Source organism: Calidris pugnax, unplaced genomic scaffold (assembly GCF_001431845.1).
Source record: "Calidris pugnax isolate Ruff unplaced genomic scaffold, ASM143184v1 scaffold153, whole genome shotgun sequence".
NCBI classification, from domain to species: domain Eukaryota; kingdom Metazoa; phylum Chordata; class Aves; order Charadriiformes; family Scolopacidae; genus Calidris; species Calidris pugnax.
In genome coordinates, this window is record NW_015090999.1 from 98,597 (window position 1) to 113,382 (window position 14,786).

At 44.2% G+C, this 14,786-nt stretch overlaps 1 protein-coding gene across 2 annotated transcripts in view; it reads right to left on the reverse strand.

Annotated features, from left to right (window-relative positions):
- The window catches only part of GPC6 (glypican 6), an 804,821-nt gene that overhangs the window by 17,277 nt on the left and 772,758 nt on the right, over window positions 1-14,786 (reverse strand). For both annotated transcript variants that reach the window (XM_014955517.1, XM_014955516.1), the window contains one exon: window positions 4,050-4,186. In XM_014955517.1, coding sequence (XP_014811003.1) covers window positions 4,050-4,186 — 137 coding nt within the window. The remainder of the gene's footprint in view (window positions 1-4,049; window positions 4,187-14,786) is intronic.

Below are 14,786 nucleotides of genomic sequence, written 5' to 3' on the forward strand. Positions count from 1 at the left end.
CAAAGATTTGTTTTGGCACATCCTAGCCCACAACCACAAAACCCAATTAACCCCCCCCCCCCCCTTTTTTTTTTTTTAATATCCAGTTAATGTTCCAAGGTGTCTACTCCCCTTTCAGATATAAAAAGGACTGACAGATCTTTCAGGTCATTTATATAAAGGCTGTGGCTATGGAAAAACAACAAAAAAGCAGGAATCTTCTGGTTTTTAAAAGACATCTGCCTTAAAGGGCAGTATTCTCTCTATTTTGCTGCCGCAGCAGTTGCTTGCAGTACGAGTAGAGCATCCCACCTAGGCAGTGCTGGAGTTTTTCCAGGCGCACACAATTGTAGGCAGTGGAGTACAAAATACAGCACAGGCGTACCCAGGCTGGGCTGGGGGTAGGCACTCACATCTGGTCCAGAAAGATAAGTGCAGTGGAAAATTGGCTTGTTTGGCTAACTAGATCACCTCATCTGATTCTGTTTGCTCAGGAGGTAATCCCTATAGGATATTTTCAGGTTTGGTTGTTGTATTTTTTTTTCCCCTCCATCTTGGAGAAAAACTCGAGGAGGCAGAAGGAGAGGGAGAAAATAGCTCACTTGCCATTTTGTTGGAAGGCAGAAGCTGGAAATGTAAACTAGAGATTATGAATAGCCAGTTTTTGCACTTACCAAGAAATGCTTTATTCACACTTTTGCTAGTGGTGCTAAATGTTTATCTTTGCCTACCTCCAGGTAAAGGCCATTCAACTCATTCTCATTGCCAGCCTTGCTGGTTGCTCTTCTCACTTCAGTAAAAGTCACTTATTCAAGGACTAATAACTTGGATTTGGTTTAAGTCCTAAAGCCTGAGTTCCACCATTCCTGAGAGAATTCATTAATTTCTGAAGAACACCTATTAGTGAAGAGGTTATAAGCTGTTGCTAAGAATTTATCTGCATATAGGGAAGGAGCTAAACTTTTAAAGTTTGGTCTTAATGATCGTCTTTAGATCCTAAATATCTTTTAAAAATCTGTCTCTATACATCTGGCAGCAGACACTAATTCTTTAAACAAAAAACTGTGTTCAAGTTCTTTTGTGACTAAAGATATGATGGGGAGTCCTTTTGGGCATCTTTCTAAAAGGCACTTTGTCTGAAGTAGCTATTATTTTTTTAACATGGATTTTTCAGAAAAAGAGATTCATCCACCTAATAAATGGTTTCCCATTTCCACGGCACTTGGTTTCTGCCTCATGTGGCCTGATTAAAACCATTCTTCGTACAGGATCAGCAACAAGTCAAGTGCACCCTTACAGAACGCCAAATGGATGACTCTGTTACCCCATGATTATTGGCGAATTGGTGACCTTCATCTGGTGACCTTATGTCACTGTAAATTAATCATGGTAGCAAAGTTATATCTGGGGAGTGTAATAGCCACAAGTGACCTTGGTGTAATGCCTCTCTCAGGAGAAAGCCTAGCTTTCATTTTCTGTGATCTTGGCTTTGTAACTCTTTTCCCCTGTAAAAACAGCATCAAAAGGTAATGTGTAAAATGAAACATGAGGCATAAATATCCATCTGGCAATTCAAAGTTTCTAATTCTCTGTAACACCAAAAGATCTGATTAAAAAACAGCAACAATCTCCTTTCCCAAGAGTAGCCAACACCATGTTGTCTTCTTACTTGTAGTATTAATGTACAGGGTAATAGGAGGTGGCTAAAATTCCTGTTTTCTGTAATGGGATGTTGTCATATTCTCTGGAATTCAAAATGCAACTCTTCGTATAGCACAGGGGTGCTTATGACAGGTGACACAGTGAACATAAATAGATATATGCATATTGACCAGGTTTTTCCACCCATCTTCTTGTGAACTAGTGTTTGATATCAGGTACTAATCAGTATGAACAAGGAAACATTTATGGCTTTTCTTTATGCTGCAGTAAATGTCCTTGTTCACTAGCTAAGAGGTGATTTTGCATCTAAAGCTAGTTATTTCCAATAATATTTTCAATATCATTTGAGATACAAGATAGCCATTTCAGATGACATTATATGGTATCTGATGTATTACTGTTCTCTCCACCTGAAGCATTTATCAAATTCTGTTATTAAGACTATGACTATACATTTTATCTGTGAATGGATATGAAGTAGAAACTGGACATAGGAACAGTGGCTGGGCCTGCTGAAACCGTGTTTTCAGGTGATTCTTTGAAGCTGTAATTCCACATCCAGTGAAATGCCTGTGTTAAATTAATCAAGAAGATTATCAGCAGAGGATAGCTTTTCTCAAAGGCTCCAGAACATTAATCTCAGAAAGCACCATGAAAATAACCAGGCTTCTCATAAGATACATACTGCAAAAGCAGGGTGAAAACTACATGCCTAAAATGCACCTCCACAGCTCCCAATAAATGTAGAAGTTGTGCCAGACCCTTCAGGACAGGAGCAGAAGCAAGCTGAGGAGTATCGGCCCGATGTGGTACAAACACTGGTGTTGGCCATGGAAACTGGGAGGGATATTAGCAGATTTTACAGCTCTCTTGTAAAAAGAGCAGTGTGTATGTCTTATTAATGCATGTATCCTGATGTGATGCATGGCATCCAGCTGGGAGGCCTGGAAACTCCATTTAACTACTGCAGCACGCTGGTCTGGGGTCATATCTTACCAACCCCACTGACAAGAAGAAATATAATAGAGGAAGATAAAAACCACATTTTTATTTCTCTCTTCACACTGTTTCTTTGTGGTGAGTTCTGTAATAGCCAGACGCTCCTCCTAGCTATCTTTCTCAGGGTTCCCAAGGGCTTCCTCTGGATCTGGGGGCTTAGGAACTGAGCAGTAACTCATGCTTTTGGACAGATTTGTTCATGTGTGTCTCTAGGTGGGTTCAATGGACTATCAGCATCCCAAAGAGCCCTCCGCTCTTGTCTGTAAAATGAATTATTTCAAGCATTATGTAGTAAGGCTGGGAAAAAGAGTATGCGTTCAGTGCAAAACCTCCCCTTGTAAAGTGTGCTTCTTATAAAAATGGTTAGAAGATGGGGTGGATGCAATCTATCTATCTATGTATCTGTCCATCCATCCATCCATCCATCCATCCATCCATCGATCCATCCATCCAAAATGGCATTTAGCAGGTTTGTGAGAGTATTTTTTTTCTTGTTTGTATGCTGTTTCTTTTTTTGTTTTGTTTTGGTTTGATTTTGGCTCATTTTTGTATTCTGGCTTCATTTGTATCACCAGGTAAAGTGAGAAGAAAGATTCCAGTTCCTGAGTGCCAGAGAGTATCACTGCTCTCCAGGTTCAGTGCTCACCAGACACTCAAACCTCTCATCTCCTCCTGTCTCCCCAGTGGCACAGGCTGCAGCTACAGACCTGAAACATCTCCTCTGTCAGCTGACGAATCCACACTGGGACCTTTGGAGACACCTGCTCATATGCCAGCTCCAGCCCTGCTACAGCCAGAGCCAAGCAAACTTCAAAATTAAAACTCACAGAAAACTCATCACAAACAGGAGCAGATGACCACAGTATCTCTGATGAAGAAACATAAGGTCAAGCCTTCTACACAAGATAAGTAGGAGTGTTACATCTATTTTCTGCTGGCTATTTTTCAGTTTTTTTTTTGTTTTTTTTTTTTTTTTCCCAGCAAATAGCCCTAAGCTTTGCCAGCCAATAGCAAACAGAGCCAAAATTCCAATTTCTGTTTCATCCCAGTATGATATCCCCAGAGTGCAATTGCTTCGCAAGCTGTCAGTCCCAACACAGGGATGCTAAATGGAGCTAAAGAGCTTTTTGAAATCTCAGTATAAATTATCCTTCTGGAGCTGAACCAATGAACATTTTCTGTGCTCACATGCTGACACGCTGTGCACATTTACCCTGACTCACACTCTGGCTTTAATGGCACCTTGACAATAAGTAACCTCGGCTACAAGCTGCGTGTGGAAAATTACTTGTTCTCCCCATTTCTGTTCCGCTCTTAGAAACAGTTTGGTGAAATGCCCTCTGTTCTGTGACTGCTTCGGGGCAGACGGGGGGTTTGGACCGAGTGCGGTGGAGAGGGGTCCACCTCACCTGGCCTTGGTGTGGCCGTTCCAGCAGTCCTCCTCGATTGACGGACCGGCTGTCACTCGCTCGTCCTTGCAGATAGTGTAGGGTAATGTCGACCAGAACTTTTTAGAGAGCTTTAGCTTTTCTTTAATGTCTGTCACCTGATTAAGAGACAACGAGAGGGAAAACAGGTTAAAAACATCAGCAGTGCTAGCTGTCGTGTTAAATAATAGGTTGTTTAATTCCATAATGGTGATGACGGTGAAAGTTAAAAGGGCTGAAGGTACTAAAACTTAAATTCCTGTATTTATGAGCAAGGCATTGAGCATTTGGGTTTGGAGAGTACAAATAATCAAAGTCACCTTTTTCCACAGGCAAGACATTAATAAAAGTGCATTACATCTTGCTCTGTCTAGTCTCCGTTTGTCTAAGGTTTTCTAAATATACATCTTTCTAAGCATTAATATGCCTCGCAGTCTGCTGAATGTAAATTCAGTTAAACAGTGTACATCAGACAAAGTGTCTCACCCACCAACTTGGTCATGCCTTAGATAAATATTATATTTAGAGCTACATGCGCAGGTTCTAAAAAATCATGCAGTGCTGAGTTGATGTTGAACTGATTTAAGATACACAAGGCTGAATACATTGCAGTACATTTGGATCTCAGCAACAGTGAGAAGTCTGTGTATATACATGCATGCAGAGACTGTATCCATCTTTGCTGTTAGGTGTAGATAAATATCTGCAGCTGGATACAGACTTCATGTTCAAGAAATGTTGGGACGGTATCAAAACAGTTTCTTTATGTTACAAACTCCTCAAACAAGAGCTTAATTTGGCATGATTCAGGCAGCAAGCAAGAACAAACTGAATTTCCGGCATCATCTTAATAAATAAATGCTCTGGCTAAAATGTTATCAGTTCTTGTTTTGCGTTTGGTTTACTAAAGTGGAAAAATCTACAACACCAGAAGGAAGACACAACAAAGGGCAGACTACAAAGGATGAACGGTACCACTGTTGTTCTTATGGAAACAGATGCAGCTCACATTAAGTCGTAATAGAATTTAGGGGAGCTTGTTGAATAGCTTTCAAAGGAAATAGCTGAGCTTTATTCTTTTAAAACCCAAGAAATAAAAGCTCTCCATTCTTCCATTCACTTTTGAGATTGGCTTTTAGGTTGTTGAGGTACAATATTGTACTTGGCTATTTATCTCTTTTATCTTTTGTTCTGAAGACATGATAGCTCTCCGAGCAAATGGCCCACGCTGCTTTGCAGTGCTTAAACTCTGTGGAATGTAACTTTATAAGCCAGGAGATAGAAACAGCCAAGGATGTTATTTCAGAAGCACCGTCTGCATTTTCATCAGTAAGAAAGAAGTATTTGGCTGCACGAGTTGTTGATGGTGTTTCTTGCCATGATGGACACCTTATAAATCTCCTCCCCACCCCTTGCCAAGCCCTGCCTGCTTTGTTTTCATGTGAGATACTAGCAGCATTTGCAAGCCTTTAAAGTCTCAATAGGGGAGCGCTGTCAGGCCAAAAATGAAATTCCAGTTCACAGACCGTGGGCAAACCTTCAGCAGCAGTGGGGATGGACTCAGGATGCCTGCCTTGTCTGATGTCTCTGATCCATGGGACCTGGGTCTTTGGGTGGACAGTAGTAACACCCCCAAGGTCCCCACTGGTACAGCTAATCACTACAAGCAACTCAGTTAAAGTGCTGATCATTCATGGAGAGGTGTCTAAGGTCCTGTTAGGCCACAGCATAGTCAATCAGACAGAGAAATCCCATGGAAAATGTAGGGAAAGCAGTTTGTAGGGAGGAGGGTCGATTCATGTAAGCTTGGGGAACATGGGAGCCAAGGGGACAGATTTTCTCATTTATTGCCTGTGCCTGGATAACTACAGAAGCAATCTGATTGATATCGGTGGTGAGTAATTAGTTTTCAGACCAGTAACTTCGGTGCTATCTGGAAGTTATTTTAAGCTATTCAAAACTCAGATGTTTAGAGTTATATCCAGATTTCTACTGTAGTCAAATTAGAGCTGGTGCTCCAGGACTTGCAGACTTCTGCTTTGAACCACAAGTGGGTCAACACCCATTGATTTCCCCCCTTGGGCCTTGTAAGGGCTGTAATTTGGAGTACAATTTCACAGAAGTCAGCAAAAGAAGGGAGAGAGGTTCTCCCAGCTCACATGCGGCACACACTCCCCAGATACACCCTGAATATCAAAACGAGGACTCCCATTCCCCAGTCACTTCTGAAGATATTAAATGATGTTTACATACTCTATATGTGTTCTGCAACTAGACATCAAATCATTAAATTCCCTAGCAAGAAGAATTTGTTTTTTTTTTTCATTTCAAAAGTGCACCTGGTAAAGTAAGATGGTCTTACTTTACCCAGGATTGTTGGTAAATGACAGCTAATTAAATCTCACATACATCCACCCTGAGGTGTCATTCCCATTTTAGAGCCTGGGGGAGAGGGAGACATTTACATAACTCACAAAAAGCAGCAATAGCAAAAATGACTACAGCCTGGGGAAAGGTTGCCATTTGCAGCCCTCTCTAGGTGCCTCCAATTCAGGTGCATTTTAGCACTTCTTATCCCTCTCAGATATTTCCCTTCATAGCCATCCCTCCCTCCCCATTACATCATTTCACCATTGACCTTTAAACACCTTGTGGACTCAGCCTGCAAAGTCTTGATCTTTTCTGCTGTGTGACCAGACCCCTGTTAACCCGCTCAGGTTTTGGCAGTGGAGTTCACACATCTACCTAAACAGTTCCTTGAACCTCCACCTGAAGCTGGTTTTCTGGAAGTGCAGTGTGGTTTCTGATGGCCTTGAAAGAGAAATTAGGAATACCAACTGATTCATCTCCTCTTTCAGGGAGTAGCCTGATGGTCACGTTCACTTCAGCATGATGGATGTTCGGGCAGGCAATGACTTAGGAGCATTTTTAATGTAACTTTAAATGCAGAATCGAATTAGGTGATGTAATGCCTGCCATGACATGTAAAATTTTTGCCTATGGGTTTTGGTGGCTTCAGTTCTGGGATTTCCATAAGCATGACCACAGAAAATCTCTTATTAGTCCCCATAGTTACACATATTCCTCTGTATATTGTTTTGATCACCACCAGCACTTAAAAAATATGTAACAGATGTACAGTCCCTTGAAAACGAGATAAAAGCCACTAAGGAGTCAGTTAACATTGCTTGCTTGTGATTTACAAAGTCAGACTACTGTATCCCCCTAGTGATCTGTGGCCTTGTAAATGATTCCTTGGTATTTCCTATTCTTTGAATTAAAGATTAACATTCAAGCTCGGTTAGACTTCTGTGGAAACATTTAAACACGAGACATATGCAATTTTGATATTTTACATATTTCCTTTCCACTTTCTCTAGCAGAGATTTATTGGGATTAAGACAGATGGATCTCTGTGGCTGTAGTGAGCTTGGTTTTCCCTTGCTCTGTTCCTCATGTAGCCCTGGCATTATATTGAACTACTTTTTTTTTTTTTCAGTTGCTTTGAAGGTACTAAATTTGTTTTGAATTGAAATACTTTCTCTCTCACAAGAAAAAGGATATAGCAAGAGCCGTGCAAAGAGTTACATTTTTAATTTATTGAGCGATATATAGAAATGGATATTAAAGTAGCCTGGCCTTCATCTATAATTACTGACAGAAGAAAGGCATTACTGTGTAGGTGAGAAAAGTTAAATACTTGCATCATTTCCAAAAAGAAATTCACATCCAGAGTTATGGAAATGGTACAGAGACATGCCCTACATTGAGAAATACAGTTCATTTATTACTTCTGCCACGGGCTTCTGATGTGACCAAGGCAGTCACATACGTCATGCAGCTCCTCAGCAGGACTTGGAACCGCACCCGTGAGCTCAGTTCCAGTCCTACCAGCATGGGCTCGGTTATAAGGAAGGTAAATAAAGCTGACCAACATTTCTGTCTTCTTTACTCACCTTGCACTCCAAAGTAATGAAGCGAGCTAAAAAGCAAGCCCATCATTTTAGCTGGAGTCAGACCTTAGCATTCCTTGTTTTGATTCAGGACATCTGGATAAACTGAAAGACTCACCAGGATAATTCAAAAGAGCATAGAAAATGTAATGCAAAACTAAAAGGGGGGTGACTACATTTTATAAGGCACGAAAGATCCCAGAAAGACACTCGCTTATTAAGTAGGTAACCAATTGCCCATGGAATCCACTTCGGTTTAATTTCTGATGGAAATGTAATTCTTTGGCAGGGGAATAATGTGCATTTGGGAGCAATGGGGGCCAAAAAGTGTTTTGGGGGCCCTAAAATAATTTTTGAAAAATAAATTTCTTTTTTCATCCTCCTCCCCTGACATGTCCTCCCCTGACAAGTCCATCTCGTAGTCCTTCCAGATTTACCACTCCAACTGATATGATCCCTGCTCTCACAGATAGAGGAAGAGCAGAAGATGCTAAAATAGTGTTTAAGGATGGTCGAATGCATCCGGAACTGACCCAGGTTCAATGCAATAAATGAAATAAAATAAAATGGATTCTTGATTGTGTTAATAACAAATGGTTCTCATTAACCTTATTTTCTTCTTCCTGATATTTTTGTGTTGCATCTTTTTTCTTGTTTATTCTGCAATTGGGAAGATTTTCCTTTTGAAATGCAAGCAGAATATTCTGCTTGCCTTTGTGCCCATACCTTCTCCCTGGAGATGCTCAGGAACACCTCAATGAAAAGTTCCATTGAGAGTTAAGTCTTTGCTCCCGGGAAAAATGTACAAATATTTCTGGAGGTTCAGTGGACATTGCTTCTCTGGTGTACCAGGATGCTGCTCTGGATGACATACTGGTGGTCGGTATGTGGCAGCACAGCCACTTGGAAGATGTTTCCAGAGGATGTTTGTTACCAGGTGCTGTAATTTCAGGGACTTCAGGCTGGGTCTGTAAAGCGTATCCTGCTGGTGCATGGCACTAACAGAACAGCTACAGACAGTGAGCAGAAAGAGGGGGTTTTGCCTTAGAAAACAGACATGGCCATCGCAAGCCACGTTCATGTCTGTGTAGTTTCTTTAGTCACACACTCCTTTGCCCTTTAATTCACAAGCAGCATTTAGCTAATGCCACTTCTTCTTTCTACGTTATTTCCAGATGAAAAACCAGACAGTTTTCTACTGCTTGCTGCTGGCTTTTCCCTGGGTGTGTCTAACATACCCAGCCACACACCCAGCACCCTTGCAGTCTTTATTAAAAATGACGTGGTGTTAGTATAATGACAGGGAGCTTGATAACAGATTTATGGATATGGCATTTGACCACCTCAGCCGCACGTGGGATGATGAAGAGCATGCCCTTTGGCATGGGCATGGCCAGGTAGGAAGGATGAACAGATCATCACGACCTGATTTGTGTTGTGCCGTGCCAGCAGAAAACTGCGCTGGACTTTCATACATCCATCAGTATTTCTGTCCATTAGGGATTTAATCTGGAAGCATTCTGAGACTAATGGCCAACAATTTGTTTAAAAGGACTAGGTCAGCAAGCACATTTTATATACTGTCTGTAACCGGTTGTTATGTTTATCTCCCTGCTGCACGTGGGTGTCACAGTCAGGGCAAGAATAATATGTCAGGAGCAGGTTGGTGTAGGACAGCTGGGTATTTCGATTGACACACAGTTTTCCTTGTAAACTGGGTTTACTGAAGAGCAGTTAACTCAGACCCCTAAGTTTTAGGAGCTGCCCCTCGAGAAAGATATAACTTCTGTGTGTCCTTTACTACATCTGCCATCTTCATATAGATGTCTCACAGGCACTAGGCACTTAAGTGTAAGCAACTGAAATGGGCTTCCTCTATCTTACCCAGGTGTTTGAATTTAGCTAAAGAGGATCTCTCTCTCTCAGAGGTTTTTGTAAGGCACCTTCATTTCTCCACTGATTAGATAAAGGGACTTTAGGCGCATATTTTTGTTTAGAACAGCTCATCGGGTGGCCAAAATGTCAATGCACATTAGGTACCTCAGCGAGGGCGACCTGCTTTGATCCGCAACAAGCCAAGCAGAACCTCATTTGTTCTATCTGGAGATCTTTCTTTCTTTTTTTCATACATTATACATTTGCACGCTTTCTCATGAAACAAATTTAAACGCCAAGCCTCTGCCCAACCCCCAGGAGATTATTTTTCAGCCTTGGAAGTGCGCGGGGCTGGGGCTGGAGCATCACGTCGCCCCAGATCCTGGCTGGGGGTGGGGGTGTTCCTGGAGATGGCAGTGTTGCTCAGGCTTTGCGCCGCCGCCAGCCCCCCCAAGCACCCCCCCAGCCTTTCCCGGAGAGAGCGAGACCGTAGATTGTTCCGCTGAATATAAAACTGACAGCCCTGTTATTTTAAACTCGAAAGTGACAGGCTGTTATTTTAATGAGGTCTGCCGGTGCCAAGGTTAACCAAAGCTTTATTTCCCCTACAAAACGTTAAGGCTGCGGTTCTAAAAAAAAAGGGGGGCTGTGAATTTTTACGGTTATTGATACTTTCTCGGCGCGGAGAAGTTCTGAGAATTTCACCCAGGCCGTCTCGCGCAACAAATGCTTGTTTTTCCACCTCTCTTTTCTTTTTCGAATTTGACTTTGCGACTTTAAACGTGCCGGAGCTCTACCAATAACTGCCTGCTCATGATTCATGTTTCTGCACAGAAAAGCAGATGACAGCTCTTCTAATCAAGAACTGACGCCGAATCCCAGTTATAAAGCACAAATGGGCGCTTGGGTAATTTGTGAAATAAAACAAGTGAGCTAGGCGACTTTCCAAAGCCAGACTTTTCTCACCAGAGTATTTTAAAATGAAATGAAAGGATTTTTTTTTCTCTCATTGTCTCTAAGGGCTATCCACATCTTTTGACAAGAAAAAAGGCCTTTAATAACAGTAAGTAAGAAATGAATATTGGCCCTGCTGAATTCTCAGAGTAACAGATATATAATTTTAAAGAGTTAGGGTGGATTCAGCTCCCATACTAATACTCCTACACTATGTATCTACATTCACAGTATAGTCCACAGCAACCCAGCACTGACTCACTTCAGTTTCCAGCACCCTTTGAGATGCCTGCAGCAACCCAGGCAAGTCTCCTATAGGTTCTGAGTTTTATGTGACTGCCTGGTGTACTGTCTTGGATGACCTAGTTGCATTTTGTTTCATTCAGCTTTGATCTGAAACAGCATTCTAAAGCGATTCAAGTTGCCAATTGTATGGTATTTTTAAGGAAAATAATTTACAGGTCTGCATGAATGTGCTTGCAGAAGTCTCCTTGCTGTCTGTGGCCTGGCAATGCTTGTGCCACGAATTTGGATATTACCTGGCTCCAGGGGCAGGTGCCATTACCCAGGACTGTCACGGCTCAGAGCTGACAGCCCCGTGCTCAAAAATAATACAGGCAAAGCAAGCCTGTGCTTTATGGCACTATCCTTTTGTGTCTTAACCCTCATCTGAAGACCCTACCTCCAGCAGTCTCCACAGCTCTGCAGAGAACTTAATGCTGCCTCACACCATCAAGTGGAGACTTCTTTTAATAAAAACACTGACATTATTGCTCACAGGCAGGTAGAGCATGTTCCACATTCATTTTGGCTGGGAAGAGAGGAAGGAGTCTGTCAAATGGTGGAACAACCTGGACTAAACTTCTACTCCTTCCCATAAATATGTACTTTTACCCTGGCCCTTGCTCTTGGCTTGGTTTGTACAACCAGTCCGCCCTCCTTAAGTAGCTATGTTCACTGCACTTGGCTCCCCAGTAAATAAAAACATTTCTTTTGGAAAGTGGAAGCTACTGGAAACGCCAGTGCCCTGAAATGGAAATCTGTAGGAACTTGAAGCAGCTTTCCCTTTTCCTAAAATACTTGGGAGCGGTACTAAAAAGCTGGTCTATAAATCTTATCCAAGCAAATCTAAAGCACTTGGAGGAATCAGCTTTTTATTGCAGATAAGTACAAGAGTAGCACCAGAAATATGCTGGAATCTTAAAGATAAAATGCCAGAGGCTTTTCTATGGCAAGGCTTAGCCATTAAGCACGGATTCTTTGTGAACAGTCCCTCATCTCTCCACGCAAAAATGTTAATAGCTCATGTAAACAATTACTGATAGAGTATTTCAAGCTTATACAGACTGTAATTTGTCCTGGAAATGTTCAGCGGGTACCAGTAATGAAGTGGCTGTTTTCTTCTCTTAAAACTCAAGGGTTTACGGGGAACTGCATGTGTTACAACAGACAAGTAGTTCAAGCCTCCCAGCAGCTGTGAGAAGTGTATGATTTCTAAGGGCAGCGAGAGCTGGGATGTGTCCTTTCATAACGGAGCAAGAAGGGTAATTGTACTTCATACTTGAAGTAGCCTTACATTTAACTTCATTTCTTCTAGTGGTTACTTCTTGACATAGCTCCACTGCCTTCCAAACTGAAGAAGCTCTCAGTGGACACTCAAGGCCTTAAAATAACTCGAGATTCAGCAATGAGATGATGGCTACATTGGCAGCAACTTCTAGGCTTCTGACCTTCCTCTCCCTCAACTGTGAGTGGCACATCCCGCTGTTTGCCCAGAGTGGAGCGAGCCATGGAGAAAAGGCTGGCCAAAAATGTAGAAAGCAAAGAAATATGAGAAGCCAGAGAATGCAAGTGAGAATTTTGATGAAGGATTCACCTTAAGATTTTGAAATTACTGTATGCTGTCATAAAATATTTGACATGTCTTCCATACAATATTAAAACTGGTACAATTTTCCCTATGGACTTCAGGGATCTTTTGGCATTGTCCATTTTTCAGTGCCCAACTACCCCTTTTTTGAGTGATTTTACGTGTAAAAACACCCACTCTTCCGTGAGAGCCATTCTTATGCTGCAAAGTGATTAATTAGTTAGTTAATCAGACTATCGCACCTTTCTCGGCCCATTAAACCCTAATTTTAAGACTATTGGAAATCTGTTCCCTGTTTCTCCTATGTATACAAATCTCCTTCCCCCCCGGGTACGCCTTGTGCAGCCGGGGGTGTAACAAACCCCTGCCCCCCCCAGAGCCGGGGGGCCGGACGGTGGGAGGACGGGGGTCCCGGAGGAACCCCTCGGGGGGACCGGGCAGGTCCCGGAGCCTTCCCGTCCCGCTCCGGGTGCAGTTTTGCCGGCTGGTCAGTAGGTGTCGCCCTCCTCTCCGCCTTGGAGCGGGAACGGGAATTGGGGAGAAAAAAGCGGGGCGAGGAGCCAAGGTGGGGGGGTGAGGAGGGGATGCGGCGCGGGGGTGCTGCGTGGGGAAAAGGGGGAGCAAAGAGGCAAAAGAGTGGTTAAGGAGGGGTTGTGTGGGGATGCTGCGTGGGGATGCTGAGTGGGGATGCTGCGTGGGGATGCTGAGTGAGGATGCTGAGTGGGGATGCTGTGTGGGAATGCTATGCGGGGATGCTGTGTGGGGATGCTGAGTGGGGATGCTGAGTGGGGATGCTGCGTGGGGATGCTGTGTGGGAAATCTACTCAGGGATCCTGCATGGGGATGCTGTGTGGGGATGCTGCGTGGGGATGCTGAGTGGGAAAGTTACTCAGGGATCCTGTGTGGGGATGCTGAGTGGGGATGCTGAGTGAGGATGCTGTGTGGGAAAGTTACTCAGGGATCCTGCATGGGGATGTTGCGTGGAGGTGTTGCATGGGGATGTTGCGTGGGGATGCTGTGCGGGAATGCTGCGTGGGGATGCTACTCAGGGATCCTGCGTGGGGATGCTGTGTAGGGATGCTGCATGGGGATGCTTGCGCGGGGATGCTGAGTGGGGATGCTGAGTGGGAATGCTGTGTGGGGATGCTGTGTGGGGATGCTGAGTGGGGATGCTGTGTGGGGATGCTGGTGCGGGGATGCTGAGTGGGGATGCTGAGTGGGGATGCTGAGTGGGGATGCTGAGTGGGGATACTGTGTGGGGATGCTACTCAGGGATCCTGCATGGGGATGCTACATGGGGATGCTCTGTGGGGATGTTTGTGCGGGGATGCTGAGTGGGGATGCTGTGTGGGGATGCTGCGTGGGGATGCTGAGTGGGAAAGTTACTCAGGGATCCTGTGTGGGGATGCTGAGTGGGGATGCTGAGTGGGGATGCTGAGTGGGGATGCTGAGTGGGGATGCTGAGTGGGGATGCTGAGTGGGGATGCTGAGTGGGGATGCTGAGTGGGGATGCTGAGTGGGGATGCTGAGTGGGGATGCTGAGTGGGGATGCTGAGTGGGGATGCTGAGTGGGGATGCTGAGTGGGGATGCTGAGTGGGGATGCTGAGTGGGGATGCTGAGTGGGGATGCTGAGTGGGGATGCTGAGTGGGGATACTGTGTGGGGATGCTACTCAGGGATCCTGCATGGGGATGCTACATGGGGATGCTCTGTGGGGATGTTGAGTGGGGATGCTGTTTGGGAAAGCTACTCAGGGATCCTGCATGGGGATGCTTGTGCGGGGATGCTTGCGCAGGGATGCTGAGTGGGGATGCTGAGTGGGGATGCTTATGTGGGGATGCTGCGCGAGGATGCTTGCATGCAGATACTGCATGGGGATGCTGATTGGGGATGCTGCACTGGGATGCTGCGTGGGGATGCTGAGTGGGGATGCTTGCGTGGGGATGCTGAGTGGGGATGCTGTGCAGCAGCAGGCAGGAGTTGCCCACCGTGGGCAGGCAGGCAGGCGGGTCTCGAGGCCTGGACAGCCCAGCCCGGTGCCCGTCAAAGTTCAAACCCTCTCTCTCC